General features: G+C 34.7%; 1 protein-coding gene across 1 annotated transcript in view; it reads right to left on the reverse strand.

The window, feature by feature from the left end:
- Nucleotides 1–2,125: 2,125 nt before the first annotated feature.
- The window catches only part of LOC129222069 (nidogen-like), a 96,698-nt gene continuing 80,554 nt past the window's right edge, over nt 2,126–18,269 (reverse strand). Inside the window, exons 18-21 of the mRNA XM_054856501.1 lie at nt 13,365–13,522; nt 12,013–12,136; nt 5,163–5,278; nt 2,126–2,473 (exon numbers count right to left, since the gene is read on the reverse strand). Of these exons, the coding sequence (XP_054712476.1) occupies nt 2,340–2,473; nt 5,163–5,278; nt 12,013–12,136; nt 13,365–13,522 (532 nt within the window). The 3' untranslated portion in view covers nt 2,126–2,339. The remainder of the gene's footprint in view (nt 2,474–5,162; nt 5,279–12,012; nt 12,137–13,364; nt 13,523–18,269) is intronic.

Genomic DNA, 18,269 nt, shown 5'->3' on the forward strand with positions numbered 1-18,269 from the left:
CATATTTAGGTGTATACTGTTTTAATAAATTGTATATAATTTTTATTTGAAGTATTTATTTTATTTTTTCACATCTGAGTAAAAATAGTGCCTTTATGTAACAAAGTTATCATAAGAAAAGAGCATGATAACTGCAGAAAATTTTGCAAATTTGTGCTGTTATTAAATTGTTTTGCTTATGATAAATGTGAAATTGTTTTTGATGATGAAATCAATGCAGAATCTTTTTTTTTTAATTTATATATTTATTTTTAGTCCCCTTGCAAATGCGTAATTTCACTTCAAAGTGCTTGCTTTTTGTTTTTATCTACAGAAACCCAATATACTTATTTTTCAGGTCAGGAAATCTAAGTGCTCAATTTGGATTTAAAAAATTTGATGTTTTAATATGGAATTTCTCAGAAATGTGGAATTACTAATAAATTTTTCAAAATCCTTATTTTTCCATTAATTAGGTATCATATGAGTTGAAGTGTAAGAAAATTATAAAAATTAGCATATAAAAAATAGCAACTAAAGTCTTATCGACATGCTGCTGGAACTAATTTTTTTGATATCTTGTTAGACATGGTATTTCAAAGAATAGTTATAGTATTTTTTTAATTGTAACTAACGTGCCACAGCGCTTTAGAAAAAAAATAGCATAAAAAATGAGACCGCAATTACATATTTTTGTCTTTAAAAGTTTATAACAGCCACATTAATAAAATTGTGTTCAACACTAAATTTCCTAAAAGTTTATACTGCATATTGTAAGATGAAGCATCATACAAAACTTTTTACCTGCAATCAGGGTTCATCAATATATATCATGATATATGTCACAATATATATCCAATATTATTTTGAAAATATATTTCGACATTTAATTTCTTTTTCGTAGTACGACATTTGCGATATAAATATTAAATTTATTATTCTTTTATTATTATAAATAATCAAAGGCAATATATTATATTTATATAACATATTAATTTATCATTAATATAATGTAAATAATATTATATTCCTTCTTTATTTTTTATTCATAAAATTTTAGGTAATATAACAATTTTAATTGGTCAGGAGAAAAAAAAAGTCTTATGGATGTGTACTGGCTAATGATTTTTTTTTTTATAAAATATATAAAATTCGTAAAAGTTAACCAAAGAAAAATGAGTAAAGCATCTAATGCTTGAATAATTCTATTAAAATTAATAGAATTGTATCAGCTATGCTATATTTCCAATAGATTAAATTATCAAATTTTACAAATGATCGTAAAGATTATTTATACTTAAATGCCTTTCAAAGTAAGTAATTTTTTTTAAAAAATGTATATTTATGAATGTAAATAATGAAAGAATTAATGCATTATAATAATTGCATAAGAAAATAGTGATTTGAGGAAGCAGTTACTATTTAATGACTTAAATTTGCATTGATTGAAAATATCGGATACATATCAAAATATACGATATAGTCACAAAAAGGTCTGGTTTTTGTAAGGTTCTTGTAAGCTACATTAAATAAGTAGAAACATGTTTTACGGAATGGGTGGATCTTGCTTATGGTAAAGTTGTTCTTGGTAATGTCTTCTAAGGCTAACACTGGCAGTAAAGAACATATGAAAATTTGCATAAGCCACTGCAGGGTTTCTTTTATTGTGCAGAACCTGTTGTAATTCTGATTTGGTAAAAATCTAGATGCTGTTAAAATATCTTTTGTTTCACTATTTGTTCACTTTAAAAAAGTTTTTTTTTCTTTTTTAAAGAAACTGATTTCTTTTGGGAAAAAGCATTACATATCAGCAGCAAAATAAAATGTGTAGAAAATTTGTTTTCATTTTAATCTGGTCATCCTCCCACATTTTTTATTTTGTTTGTAAGCTGCACAGTGCTGGTCTTTTCATTTCAATGTTTTTAAACTGGCTCTAGTTTCAGTATTTTGTGTGAGAGGACACTTTGTTTAAACGTGCTATGCATTTTTGTGTTTGGATGAATAATTTTTTTCAAAAGATGCTTAAATCCATAAAAAGTGCTAAGTTTTACTTTCAAAAATTTAGTATGAACCCTGGTGTGTGTATAATTACGGCATTCATTTTCAAATTTTATTCTTACAAAAAATTGAAGAAAGAATAATTCGCTTTTTTTTATGAAATGACTTTATTAAATGAAAAAAATTGTACAAAAATATTATACATAAAACACTTTTACAGCTTTCAAACTGTTCGCACTAACATGAGGTATGAACATAACTGTAGAGTAAAAATTGAACGACTTGAGGAAAGTTCATCAACAAGACATTCGTTCTCACAAACAGTTTCATTTAATGCCTTCTGTTCCTTTAAATGCTTGAAATCAAGAAACTATCTCATTGCATTCCACTTCTGATGTTCCATCAGTGTCTGGACAGACACATGAACGACCACCTCGTCCGTCAGGAAGACAGAGGTATCTACATCCGCCGTTTTCAATTGCACATGGACTTCCGACTGAAAGAGAAATGTCAAGACTAAACTTCTTTGCATGTTAAATTGACTGTAAGTAGAAAAATACTGTTGAATAGTGCACATATACAGCGTGTTCTGTTTTAACCTGCAAAAACTTTATTTTCACAACCGTTTTTGTCTTAAATGTATACTTCCAATTGCAAAAAAGTTCAAAATCAGATGCAGAATTAAGATATTGAAAGTTTGAAGCAAAAATAAAAAGGAGTCGAAAAATACAAAATTTAACTTTTTATACAGGCCCTAAGTCCCCTAACTAATAGTAAGAGAAATAATCTCCATTAAAAACTATTACTGACACAAAAAACTTGACATTTTTACGATCAAAACTCATCACATCTTTGAATTGAAAAAGGGGTTCTTTGAAACCTCGAAACACGTGTATTCTGAAATCTGTTTATTTGTGCTAAACGACGTTGGATATTTCCTGGTAAGGTATTTATAATTTCATTGCTATTCAAAATTAAATTAAATGCAAATGCTATGTCGTGATCCACAAAAACACACTACAAAACCTTGAACAATTTGAAAATCCACACTCCATACACACTAGTTTTTTAACAGACTTCAAAAAGGAGGCGGTTATCAATTCATACCGTATGTATGTTTTTTTTTTTTTTGTTTGTCCACTCATAGCGTCTCACCTAGTGAACCGATTTTGATGATTCTTTTTTTAATGGATAGGGGATGGCTCAACTTAGGTCCCATTACTTTGTTTGACCATATTTGTTCTTTAGAAAAAAAGTTATGGGCAAAAAACAGTAAATTTTATGCAATTTCCCTATTAAATGATCAAAATGATATTGTAGGGAAGTTCGCACTTTTCATCCGTGGATAACGGTGGCTCAGTGGTAGAATTCTCGCCTCCCACACGAGCGACCCGGGTTCAAGTCCCGACTAGAACAAAGTGAATTTTACCAAAATTTCGTTTCTACTGTTTCCCGTATTTTCTCGAATCTTCTATTAATTTCTGCATCTTTCTGGAAAGTTCCAGCACTTTCTCAAGTTGTATATAAGGAGATGTAACGTTCATTCGTGGTTCTGAATAAAGATCTCGAGTTGAGACTAACGAGTATTCGCTTCATTTGACTTTCACATTGTCTTCGCTATCTTCATCTACGCGATAATATGAAACTCCTTGGTATAAAAGTTTGGTGCCATATAACAGTAACATTAATAGTAATTGTAATGATAATTTTGAATGAAGGCTTCTCTGAAGCAAGCATCAAATTTCTTCAAGGGATATTTCGATAATGGGGAATCTGGCGCTGTCGTCTCATTTTTGGCGTAAATTTTATTTTAGTAACCCTGCTGATTTATAGTAACCCTATGTGAATTATCAAAATCTTCCTTTCTTCAGTGCTATTGCTCCATAGTAGGGGTAAACCTAACCTGGAAGCGAGGTGATGCAGTGATTAGGATCTGCTTAGCCTTCACAGTGCTACCATTAGGTTTGACTCAACTACTCTGTAGTATTTTTATCGTTATCATCTATGCCGATCACAGATGATCGGGGCTAAGTAAGAAAATACAGGATTGCACCATAAGCAACTTAGATGCTGTGGAATGTAAATTAGTTAGGAAAAACGTAATACTTAAATGGTTATAATTAAATTAACTACGCATGATTTCCAGAGAGGAACAAAGATAAGTTTTTAGTGCCAATCGCTTAAAGTTTAACGCATGTCAATAGTTTTTTTTTAGTATGGAGCATTTTTAAGAAAAAAATAAAGTTTCGTGATAGTAACTTATTATTTCTGAAATACCTACATTTACACTAAAAAGAATAAAATAAAAAAATTTTGAAAAAAAAAATAGAACCGACTTCAAAATTGCTCTAAAAAGTGAAAAATAATTTTATTCTTTAAACACCATCGATAATGCTTTTAAACATAATTTTTGAAGTTGGCGCAAAAACGATAGATAAAATCATTCACAGCCATAACTCAAATACAACTATAAATTTAACCAGGACCAGTTTCTTCACTATCACATACATTATGCATTGATGACAGCATATTTGAATAGCGATATAAATGTTTCGTTCGTAACTTTGGATGCTTTTCTGAAAAAAAATATGAACGAAGCATGGTTACACTGGATTTTACGTTTTGTTTTTTCGCCAACTTCAAAAATTATGTTTAAAAGCATTATCGATGGTGTTTAAAGAATAAAATAATTTTTCACTTTTTAGAGCAATTTTGAAGTCGGTTCTATTTTTTTTTTTTTTTTTTTCAAAATTTTTTTTACACTTGTTAACCACTATATTTCCCCCCAAAAGGTATTGGAATTATTTTTCAATGGAGATTATTTCCCTAAATATAAGTTAGGGGACCTGGCGCCCATATAAAAATTAAAATTTGTATTTTTTGACTTATTTTTATTTTTACTTCAAACTTTCATTATCTTAATTCTGCATCTGATTTTGAACTTTTTTGAAATTGGAAGTATACTTCTAGGACTAACGGTTGCGAAAATAAAGTTCTTGCAGGTTAAAACAGAACATCCTGTATAGAATGAGTATAAAATCCTAAGAGGAAGAAATTGGTGTAGGAAGTAGTATATTTATTTGAAGTTTCCATATTTGGATTAAAGTGTGTACAAATGCACATGCTTTAAACAGCAACAGAATGATTAATTTTTTTTAAATAATAAGGTTAGAAAAAAGAAATACCTGAAGGACAGTAAGAAGGTAGTGAGACCAATCCATACATTCTTCCACTTCCTCCAGCTGGAACTTCTAATGGTTCTGCTTCACCTCCATTTATGTCAACCCGATGTAAAAACTTCCTGAAACATTAGTAAATGTAATGATTGATTAGTTTTGTATTCAAATAATTGACAACAATTTGCAGTGAGGTCAACTTTCACAATCAAATGCAGTAGGTATGATATACATGTACAGTATATATAGGGGGAGGTTGCCGTCAATGGACCGGTTCCATGACTAGACCGTGAAGATATTTCCCGTACCAGAGTTAGTGCAGACTCGTAATCAGTTTTAGTACCTTCTTTTGCCTTAAAATAGTTTACTGCAGTGTCGTCAAGTAGATAAAATTACTTCATTATATTGTTAATCGGTCAGGTAAGATTTCTACAATTACCTTACTAACTGTTAAGATTTTCATTTAGTTTTAACATGCTTTCAATATCACTGATCAATTAAACGTGACCATAAATTTAAAAGAGTGCCTTTTCAAGTATAATTCCCCATACTTCTTATTTCATCATGATTCGTCATAGCAGTAAAACCTATAAGAATATTCAAAATGAGGCAGTTACCATCATTGTACCGCTAGGTGTTTTCACGAATGGACCACCTAAGAGGTTCATTCATGGAAAATCACAAATATTGTTGTAACTTCAGCTCAATTACCTTTGAAAATTTCTCAATTGTCTTAAAATAAAATAAGTGGAAAAAAGCTTTTCAGTAATTCATGAAAACTATTATAATTTCAACTCAAAATTTTTTAGAAAATTGATTAAAAATTTAAAGCATAATAATACAGTTTCAAATACTTTTGCTGTTCCGGAAAAATGCAAAATTTAGCAAAATATGACCATAGGACAAGTTAGAGTATGTAACGTGTAGGGCTGGGCGATATCAGAATTTTAATACCGCGACATATCGCTCTCAAAATATCGATATATTTAGGCCTGTAAATTCAACATTTTATGAGGTGAGGAAACTGCGAAGCTTATTATATAAGTATCTGCAACAACTAGTATAAAGCACAAAAAAGATGCATTGTTTAAAAAGTAGTAGAAGAATGGAAGAGAGACAGAGATTTTTGATGAAAAAAAATACTTATAAAAAAAATTCCTAAATTTCATACTTTATGTAGCTGTAAATGCCTTAATTGCGGATGCTTTATTATTGGCAGTAACACAAACTTAAATAAGATATAATGTTCTAATAAGATTCCAACAAAGATCCCCAACAGCCGCCTAAAGTGCGGTTCAAGTCATGAAGAAAATTTATTATTTAGCTTTCAATCATAACTTTGAGTGTTGAAACATGCATATTTTTCTTATTGTTAAAGTTTGGTTTGAAATGACTAGAACCGCACTTTTCTTCATTTGTGGTGTTATTTTCTTGGAATTTTCAAAAACTAAAGGAGTTCTTAAATTGTCCTTTCTGGCCCAGAAAAGTTATTTCGTCCTTTTGAGTGCATTATGAAATTTACTTAGTATTTTTTTTTTTAATCTGTTATTTTATCCTTTTTTTGTGTAAATATATTTCAGAAATAGAATAATTTTACCCTCACAAAACTTCCCCTTATTTTTTCATTTAAATGCTCGGATTTATGTTTGCTAATTCCATGCCTGCTTCAGAGAAGCCTTGATTTAAAATTTTCATTATGATTGCTTAATTTAACGTTACTGTTGCAAGGCAACAAAATTTGTAACAGTGGGTTTATAACATTTAATAGGGAAATTACATAAAATTTGCATTTTTCCATCCTAACCGAAATAATTTTATTCCAGAATTTTAATTTTTCTGCACTAAGTTGTACCTTAAGATTAAGCAAATCGTTTACTGAAATCCTGAAGTCTCTAAATGATCTAGTTGCAGAGATATAAGGCATACAGGCCTCAGATTTCTCCGTGACAATCAGGCCAAGTATAATAAAAGTGCTTTAAAAAATATAACGTATCAGAGTGAATTCGGTTTCTACTTTCTTGTTTAATAGTTGTAATGGATAAAAAATAAAATAAAAAACCGTGTCTAAGGATGAAATGCATCTAAAGGAAAGATGTAGTGAACTTCTAACTGCTATAAGATAGCCTATATAATCCAAAACTAATGAATGAAATTTCTTAAAATTGGAGGGTATGATAGAGAATTTTTGCAAACATATTCTTTTTCAGCACCCTGAAAACTATAGGAAACTCCCAAAGTATATTGAGGAACAGAAAATTCGTTAATTTTTTTTTAGTGTAATATAGGTATAGCAAGGATTATCATGTGTTTGTGTGAGAGGGGGCAGATTATACCTCAGAAACGTTTGAAGAAATTAGAAGAATTTTAAGTCTTTTTATTTGTGGGTCGCAATTCTCGAGGGAGAAGGGGACTTGGTAAAATTGAGGGGTGCCATCGCAGTCGGGGGTTAATGGGCACCCCTAGTTACATGCATCATCTGCATATTAAGATATGCTACAAAGAAACGCCTTCGGACATCTTGAAAGGAAAATATTCCATCGGTTTTTTTGAATAATAATAGCTAAATTAGGCTTGCCTATGGGAGGGGCGGAGGTCTTGATGCTTAGTATTATACAATTGAAATTATCAGAAAAATTATTTTAAAAGGAGTTTAGTCTCTTCAATAAAAGGTTGCGTTTTGGGGTAAGCGCGATAAATTTGAGGCGGGGGAGGGGGATTTATGTGAATAATAATAGTAATATATAAGAATAATAACAGCCCTTGCAGGGGGGAGGGAGGTCATGACGCAGACAATGCCATTAAATTTTTTACAGAAGGATTTTAATCCATTAAAAAGATGCTGGCGTTTTTCTTTTGTTGGGGGGGGGGGGGGGGTGATACAATTCAGGGGAGCCACAGCACTTGGGGAGGGGAATTGGCACCCCCTTTTTCTATGGATTGAGCTACATCGCATACATAAGATCTGAAATACAGAAAAGTCATCGAACATCTTGATAAGCAAATGTACCAGCAATTTAAGTGAATAATAATGCCTACAGCAGGTACCTATTTGGGGGGGGGGGGATGGCCTTGAAGTTGACTATGCCATTAGAGTTATCAGGGAACTTATGAAAGTATTTTAGTCTCTTAAATAGGGACTCTTTTTTTTTTGGCGGGGGTGGGGGCTTCGGTAAAATTAAAAATGAGGGGCGCCTTCGCACTTATTAGGGATTTTCAGCCCTAGCATCATGATCTATATATTAAGATCTGCAATCGAGAAAAACCTACGGCAATCTTGAAATGTAAATATTGCAGCAATTTATTCTAATGATAAAGCTGGGGTGCCCATTTGAGGGGGGGGCATGAGGCTGACAATACCACTAAAACTATCAGGAGAGTTATTTTTAAAGGATTTTAGACTTCACTAGGGGAGCCTTTTTTTCGGGGGAGGGGGGGTGACGCTCAGTACAATTGAGGGGTGTCGTCGCAGTTGGGGGGGGGGGGATGTGCTTCCCTAACTATATTCTTTGTATAGAGATCTGCAATAGAGGGAAGGCTCCTGACATTTTGAAAGCTAATGTTAAAATAGTTTATCCCAATAATAATTGCTAAAGCAGGGATATATATGCTCATGGAGGGCATAAGGCAGACTATGCAACTGAAAGGATCAGAGATGTTATTTCAAAAAGATTTAGCATCTTTATTTGAGGATCCTGTTTTTTTGGTGGGGGGGGGCAACGCAGTTGGGGGGAGAATTGGCACTCCTAGCTACATGATCTGCAGTAGAAAAAAGTCATCGTAAATCTTGATCCGTAAATATTTAAGTAATTTATTCTGATAATAATAGCTGAAGTAGAAGTGCCCTTCCTTGAAAGGGGGGGGGGGCATGAGGTAGGCTTTACCACTGAAATAATTGATGAAGGTTTTTTAAATGGATTTTAGTCTCTTTAATGAGATGTCATGTTTACTTTCGAGTGGGGGGGGGTTCGTTTTAATTGAGGAGGTCATCTTTTGGGGAGGAAGCATTTGGACATACATCTATGCATATCAAGATCGGCAACTGATAAAAGCCCTCGGTAGGTAGTATTTCTGTAATTTTTTTCAATAATACTCGCTGCAACGACCCTCTCCCCGCTCATGTGGTGATTGGGGTCACAAGCACAGACCAAATTGTTGAAATTTTACAAAGGGTATGCTTTAAAACTTTTAAGTCTTGGTGAAACAGACCTCATTATTGGGGAATAATATTTTAGGGGGTGGGAGGAAGGTGCCATGTAAACTTTCGAGAGGGGGGGGGGGGGGGTAATATCCATGTTTAAATCATCTGCACATTAAAACTTTCTTCCTTTACATAAATTGCAAAAACTATACAAGTTCATAAATGCAAGCTTATTCTCGGTTTTCTACGACAATCGAATTTCGCAGAGAACCGGAAATCCTAATATATGCTACCTCAATTCCGCAACCTATGTTTGATAAGTCAAAAAAACCCCAAGTACGTAAATGCGTGAAACTTTCACGAAGAAACCTATGTCTGTGCAAGCTAGAATTTGCATTCGTATAATTATTTCAACTCCAATTTTGTTTATGCGTAGAACTTACACAAAAAACACTATGTCTGCTCATGCATAGAAACTGGCGACAACAGGGATATCGGAAGTTTCAATTTCGTTCCGTCAGGGCTGCCAGCGATAACGATTTAAAATTGATATACGTACTTGAATTCCGTTTTAAGTGATGCCGTTGTTAAGAACTAAGTCAATATTTTCCCTCTTATTTTGGGACTTATAAGTTGTATTCGTTCAGCTTATGCGGTCCAAAAGGGATGAGTTACGCTCCCTCTAGTGAGATAAATATTCGACAGGAGTAGTCACATTATTAGGTTTTTTTCGTTTTTTTTATTTTTTTTTTAAATACGAATATTTCTTTTCAGTAATTTTTGCAAACCTTTTATTCAGCGTAATATCAATCTCATCAAAAACAACCCTGTTGTAAAAATTTCCTCGCCAAGAAAACTTTTATCTCTTCCCTACACAATAAAGGAGGCCTTCATCCTAAACTCAAAAAACCCTCAACCTTAAAAAGTTATGATATCTAGTTTTCTCGCCAAGTATCTACCAAACTACCATCCTCCCTGTTTTCCTCTTTCATCAGAACTATTTTCGCTAAAAACTGCCCCCATCACTAAATCCTTACCAGAAAGGATCGACCCTTTAAATTGTTTTCAATCCTGTTTAACGGGTAGCTTTCTGCTCACCAAGCAACTACCTCACTTTACAAAGCTTCCCGCCAATTTTAGGGGAATAAAGAAACGAAAAAGTGATCAACGTCTTAACGCTATCTATATCTATTGGAGTTAGGGTTAAAATTTCAATTATCAAAATATCACCAATCAGGCAATTGCTTCATTCAAATGTAGAAACAATTTTCACCCGTCATTCCATGACGGGCGATTATCTAGTAATATAATAATATCGATGTGCAAAATGTCGCTGGTGAATCATCTATGTACGTTAAGTGAAATCTCCTGTTTTTTTTTTTTTTTCTTCGAAGGTTGGAAAGTATGATAGATCATAAACGGGCTCCCGAAACTGAAATTTTTGGAAGAAGAGAAACAGAAGTTTGCCGACTCCAAATTTTGTCGAACCTTCAAACAAAGTTTGCCGAATAAGGAAATTTTTGGAAGGCCACAGTGACCTCTCATTGGGGCGGCCTGATTGTACAATAAATTATGGTAATCTAACATGCACCACTTCAGCTGAACGATAAAGCATTAGATTGACCTTGTTTTATTCCATCAACAAGCAACGATAAAATTAAAAATTTTTAAAAATCCCGACTGAGTTAGTACTGTAGAATCAAGAGGGAAAATCGAAAATCCTTTTAAAATCCTTATATTATTAAAAATCAATGTCAAGTATTTTATTTGCTATTAAATAGAAACTGGCAACAGATAAAAATTTTAAATGATTGCGTTTAATTTCCTTGTCAGCCAATAATGAATTCCGTCATCAATAGCGTGAACAAAGGCTTAGCTGTTATTAAAATCTGCTTTAAAAAAGCATAATTCGAATTCTATGAAACATGGAAGTTCCAAACACATTCTATCAGATGCGGAAAAAAATTCTCTTTATTTTAGTATTAAATTTTAAAATTTTTAGCTGTATTTTCACTGCAAAATCGTGAAAAATCTTTAAAAGGTTTCTAATAAATTTCTTCGTTAATTAATGTCACCCGAAGATGCAACCTAGCTAAGAATACTAACGATCAACTCTCCTTTCGAACATTTTTTTTTCCAAAATCGGTCCATCCGTTTAGGCGCTAGAGTGCCACAGACAGATACACAGACACGTCAAACTTATAACCCCCTTCCTTTGTGTGTCTGAAGTTAAAAACAGAAACACAAACGGGACTAATACTTAATGAAATTGTTTTGGTAAATGTCTTATGCACAATTCTCTGTAATGCTGCTGCATAATATCGTTTTTGCAGTGATGAACAGCAAGGCTGCTTAGTTAAGGATTTGCTTGCTAACCCATACTACCCGTATTAACCAGCTTTGCGATCATTCAGATTGCCTTTGGTGACCGTTAATCTGGAGTTTTATGGGCATGGAGTATGCACTTAATTCATATTGCATGGTGCAGTCACACCTGTAAAATAACACTGGGCTCTGAAAACCAGGGTGTTCAAATAGTCCTTTTCCAAGCTGAAATGACGAGCCTGAAAACAATATTTTACTCTTATGCAGTACCAAAATAATCTCAAGTATGAAATAATATGTAAATGGATTTTATAAAATTTCATAGATCATTTTGTTTTAAAAGGTCAAATAAACAACCTTTAATTTTCAAAAGCATAGAAAAAAAGAAAGTCTTACAGTTCCCAATCGGTCCAATAAATATATCTTTCATGTATTGCAATTCCAAATGGATAAGCGGCTGGTGTGTAGACTAGACGCCTACTAAGTCCACCTAAAGAGATACATTCAATCCTGCCAAGTCCTGAAACAAAAATGAGACATTGAAAGGTATAACTTTGATATACCCCCCCCCCCCCCAAAAAAAAAAATTACGCGCCAAATCTGGCACTCCCTAGGGATCATTTAGGGTTACTGTTTCTTATTTTGGTGTTGCCAATTTAGGTTTTTTCAGCTTTTAGGTTTTTGTTGTTTCCAAATTTAATATTTTCTTGTATTTCGTACTATTTTTTGAGTTTTTTTTTTTTTTTTTAAGTTTTGTGGCAACAATTTTTGGATTTCATATATGTTTTAGCGCCATTTCTTTGTGAAGTGATCAAGCAGATTTCTGATTTACTGTATTTTGCTGCAAATCTGGTTGTATTTTCCAATTATATATTTTTTTCTATTAATTATTTTTATCTTTCAGCTTTCAATATGCCTACTAAATGTAGTGTTGTTGAAAAGTTTCAGGGAATTTTGAGCCATAAAACAGGTATTTTGCTTGGCGAGAAAAAAAAGTCGCCAAATTTCCGATTTGGGGGGAGGGGGGGTATATCAAAGTAGTTCCCATTGAAAGTTGATTACTTCTATTTAAGAAATGTCTGATGTTTTATGTTTCAGAATTTTGGCGTTTTGGCTTCTGGTGTTCAAAATTAAGATGTAAGTGTTTCAGATTAGTATATTAGCTTCAAATCTACACTATGGGTTTCGGTGAAATTTGGTTTGAATATAATTAAAGGTAAAATAGGGGAAAAAACTTTTAACAGTTAAAATACAAGCGCGCGCGATCTTGCTAAAAGCCTCTGGTTTCCTACGAGGAAAATCGCCGATCTTTGGCCATGCGTGCGTGGCCGAACCAAATCGGTCGATTTGGTTCGCGCGCGCATGTCCGGAGCATGGCGCAAGCCGAAGATCGGCGATTTTCTTCCTAGGAAATCAGGCACCGTAGTTGGAAATTATGAAATAGTGGTCATAGAATCAAACCAAAAAGTAGATTAATGAGGGGTATGGTTCCCTCTAACACATATGTAAGTCTCACACAATGACAAGAACTATGGAAGTTTATATTTCCTAGGCTAATTGGACCCACACGTTCAGCAACGGTACGCTTTGAATAGTGTGGTATGGGAAATAGGGTGAGTTGCCATTGTCCTCTTAGAGTGTCCCTGGCGGCTGTACAGGTTTAGGGTGGTAAGTTGCATGGCTATAATGCCTTCGAAAATTACAAGTTCTGTTAATGAAGAAATCTGAAAGTATCAAAAGATGCAAACCTGCATCGGTCCAGCAAAGGTTATTTCGTTGGAAATCGACGACCAGCATATTTGGTAATGCAAGGTTATCTTTCACCAGTTCGGTGCGACCGGTTCCATCCATGTTGGCAACTTCGATCTTAGGAGCATCACGGTTCCAGTCAGTCCAGTACATCTTGCTGCAATTATAAATCAAGTTCTAAGATTAAACAATCACATACAGTGGCGTACGTAGGTTTTTCTCTAAGAGAGGGCAGGGGTTCAATTTTCCCCAAACACATAAACCAGTTTCACTCCCCACTCTCAAAGTAAACGAAATCTAAGATTGTGGCTAATGCAGGGGTTCTCAAACGTTTCCGACTCGCGGCACCCTTTACAGAGCTAGAATTTTTTCACGCCACCCTAGTCGATTTCTGTTATATACATACATATCACAATTCCCTCCGGGAGTGTGGAAGCCTTACTAAAACAAATGTTCTTTAGCTACAACGCCGACTTTACTGGAGAATAAAACTGTACAAGTTTTGTTTCCGAAATGTTCGAAATATGGACCTGTTGGGATCTATTGGCATAAATCTTGCAAATCACATAGCTTCTTGCAAATCTTCTGCATCCCGAAAGGTTCACACGTCTAACATTTGGAAAACGAAACTTGATGCGCTTCCCTCTCCTGTAAAATGAACGTTGTAGCTGTATGTTAGTTTTAATAAGCCTTCCAAACCTTGGAGGGAATGACCACAAAACCCGGACACTTCGCGACACCCCTCACCAATTCCTGCGGCACCCAGTTTGAGAACCACCTGGGCTAATGGAATGCTAGCGTTTTTTGTCATTTGATCTCAATTTTAGTCATCACTGTTCAAATAAACCTTTTGTGAATAAAAGAAATAAAAAATATTACTAATGTATCTTTTGCTACCTTTGTCGCCTGCAGAAAATGTCTCCTCGAAACCCCCTTAATCCAACCTCTGCAATCCCTTTTTTATTGTGTTATTTAAACTACAATTTCGAGAAGTAGTCGGGGGTGTTTCCCGGAACGTCATACTTTTCCTTTTATTACAAAGATGGCTAATACAGTGCCGGCAAAAAAAAAATCTTAACATTTGGTTGGCAATTAAAAAATTTACATGCAAACTTTTTTATATGATTTTACTTGGCATGCTCCCTAGTGATTCGGCCGAATACCGAATAATCGGCCAGATTGTGGCCGAATATTCGGTATTCGACCAATTCACAGGGGAGCATGCCAAGAAAAATCGTGACATAAAAAGGTTATGTAAAGTTTTTAATGCCAACCAAATGCAAAGATTTTTTTACTGGCATTGTGAAAACTGTGTAGAATTTATTTTTATATTTTCGTGAATGTATCTCTTATACCCAAGAAAATAGAGTATTTATTTCAAAAATACGATTTTTTTTAAAGGTTTTCGGCTTATACCAATGCAGGGTTTTCCGTCAAACTTTAAACTTTCAGAATATTTCACAACATACAAGAGAAACATAATATAAAAATTTGAAGTTAAAATATTGAAAATTTGATGAAATATGAACGTTTAAAGCAATTGAATTTTCACTGCGCATTCGCGAAAGATAGTAATTAATAACCATAATAATCCAAATCCCAGAAAAAACCTGCACCTTATATAATTTCAGCGCGATATCTTTAAAATTCAAAAAGTTATCACAGATCTAATGAGCCGAATTTCAATAATTCTTTTATAGGCGACGGCTCATGAGGGATCGTTCGCAAATAATCAGTCTTGATCATGAATCACACTGAATGATGGCGGGCAAGTGTTACCAGTTTGCGAACGACCCCTTACGATTTGTTGCCTATCCAAAAATTATTGAAATTCGGCTCGTTAGATCGCTATAACTTTTTGAATTTTAAAGATATTGACCTGAAATTTTATCACGAGGTGAAGGATCCACTTGGGCTTTGGATTAAGAAAGTTATAAATAGATATCTTTCGCGCACGCGCAGTAAAAATTTAGCTGCTTTAAACGTTCATAATTCAACAAATTTTCAAGATTTTAACTTCAAATTATTATTTTGTTTCTCTTTTATGCTGTCAAATATTTTGAAAGTTTAGTAACGGTTGACGAAAAACTCTGTGTGCTATGAGCCGAAAACCTTAAAATAAAATTTATATTTTTGAAAGAAATGCTTATACACTCATGTTTGTGAAAATTGCAACACCAAGAAGGAATAAAGCAAATGAACTGAAATTCACAGGAAATGTATAGCAGGATAAGGTATGCAAATGATTAGAATTACAGAATCGTCGCGCATGCGTGGACCAAGTTACGCCCTTTGAATTGCGGTGCAAACTTTGTACATAAAGAGCTGTTAAAGGTATTTTGGAATCATTGTATGATTATCTGCCGATGATAGATGTTTCTCCGTCATACGAACGAGTAACAGAATTCGAATGTAGCTGCATGATCTGCATGCGTGAGGGTGAACTTACGTATAGAGAAATTAGTGCCCGCACCGTGGCGTAATGCCTCAACTGTGGTGCGTATTTGTAAAAGATGGACAGAGGACGGTGAAATTAATCGAAAGACTCGCGCCAGCCCACGCAACCGAACGACGCCGCGGGACAATCGACACCTCACCCGTTTTGCTGTGATGAATCGTATAGCGTCCTCTAGTATGCTAGCACAACATTGGAGAATGACTACAGGTGTCACACTTACTGCATCCCGGCTCATTGACGTCTGTTGCGCCAGGGCCTGCATGCAAGAATTCCCCTGTGCAGGGTACCCTTTACCCTTAAACATTGTCCCATCCGGCTTCAATGGGACCACCAACACACCCAATTGTGTGCGATCTAGCAACAGGTCGTCTTCTCGGATGAGTCCAGATTTAATCTGCACTATAACGCTAAACATGTACACGTCAGACGTTACACATGGGAATGTCACCTCTCAGAGTGTAATCCGACGTCATACCGGCATATCGCCAGGCGCCATTGTCTGGAGCGCTATTGAATATCAAGGGCAGTCCCATCTAGTCCGAATTACGGGTAATCAATAGCGAGCGCTGCTTCAGGGACACTGTGACGCTGGAAGTACTACCCTTTCTTCAGAGCATCTCTGCTGCTGTGTTTCAGCATGACAATGCACGTCCACATGTCGCACGTAACGTACAAGTGTTCTTCGGTGCACGACAGGTTACGCTACTTCCTTGGTCTGCCCGTTCTCCGGATATGACGCCCGTCAAGCATGTCTCGGATTGCGTTGGTAGGAGACTCGCCCATGTGTGTCGTCCGGCAGTTGGTGCGAAAGAACTTTGTCTTCAGATTGAAGCCATGGGATGCTATTCCCAATCGCGACATTCAGAAACTCTATGACTCGATAATAAACGTGTACAGGCTCGCATAGATGCGCGGGGTAGCTACATTCGATATTAATTTACGCCAGTTCTTTTCATTTCAGTCATCTGTAATTTGATCGTTTATTCGTAGCAGTATGAGTAATATGTTCAATAAATTTTAGCCTTTTCCAATGAGTCCTTCATGTTATTGTAATTTTCACAAACATGAGTGTATCTTCGTGGGTATAAGAGATACTTTCACAAAAATATAAAAATAAATTCTATACAGATTGTACTGTGCTGGCAAAAAAAAAAAATCTTTACATTTGGTTGGCAATTAAAAACTATACGTAACTTTTTTTTTGTCATGATTTTAACTGGTATGCTCCCTTGTGAATTGGCCGAATACCAAATATTCGGCCACAATCTGGCCGAAATTAGGTATTCGGTCAAATAACTAGGGAGCACGCTAAATAAAATCCTGACAAGAAGTTCGCATGTAAAGTTTTCAATTGCCAACTAACTGTAAAGATTTTTTTTTTTTTTTTGCCAGCACTGTGTTATTAAGATTTTAATCTCGAAACTTTTCCAGGGGAAGGCCATTGAACTTCCCTGTTCCTAACATCAAGCGGGAGCGGGGTGCTTTGTAACTTAAAAAATATATATTACTAATTATATCTTTTGTTACAAAGACAACAAGTTTAATTATATTTTTTAATTAGTAATATGATCCTAGTTGTAAGTGCAGGTTTGAGCAGAAACATGTTTTCGGGGGTACTCCCTCGGACAGTTTTCTGAGTTATAGTTGAAAACTAAAGCAATTTAGACGACTTTTTCTGTGTTAGACGAAGAAAAGTTTGGGGGCCTACCCTTTAAAATGTATTTCGAATTTTAAGTTTAAAAAATGTAACTGTCAGCCATCTTTGCTTATAAGGGAAAGGAATAGGTTCAAGGACTGTCTGGCAATTTTGCAATGTTATAGTTTTGAAAACTCACTTTTAGACGATCTTAAGGTGATGATAAAAACAAGAAGTAAATCGGGGAGCTTCCACCGAAAAGATTTCGAAATTAAAGTTTCAAGGAATAACTCCTGGCAACTTTTCAAAATTGAAGTTATAAAAAACGTACTTTAATCGATCTTTGGTGATGTTGAGAACAGATTAACTTTTATGGCCTAACCATGGAAATATTTGAAATAAAAATCTCAAAAAAACATGATTGTATTTTCCCTCTTTGTAACGAAAGGAAAGGTATGAGGTTCAGGGAAACACCCCGACTATTTCTCGAAACTAGTTTTAAAAACGCATTTTTTGACGTTCTTTGGTGAGACTAGATGGACGCTGGTCCGGATCTGTGTACCCGCAGTGCGCGGAGACGGGAAACGTCCTTAAAAGGCCCAGCGGCCCGAGAAATTGAAAAAAAAAAAAAAACTTGTAATAAGATTTATTAACGCTGCAAATATACATTGCTGGCCTCTGAAAAGCCTTACAGATTTGTTGCATGGGGTCCAAGTTTTATAGATCCGGCCTCACGGAGGTGAGGTTCGTGATTCCGCAAGGATTTCGAGATTGTAGCTCGAAAACCACTAGCTTAGAGACAATCTTTGG

The sequence above is a fragment of the Uloborus diversus genome, chromosome 1, assembly GCF_026930045.1.
Source record: "Uloborus diversus isolate 005 chromosome 1, Udiv.v.3.1, whole genome shotgun sequence".
NCBI lineage: Eukaryota > Metazoa > Arthropoda > Arachnida > Araneae > Uloboridae > Uloborus > Uloborus diversus.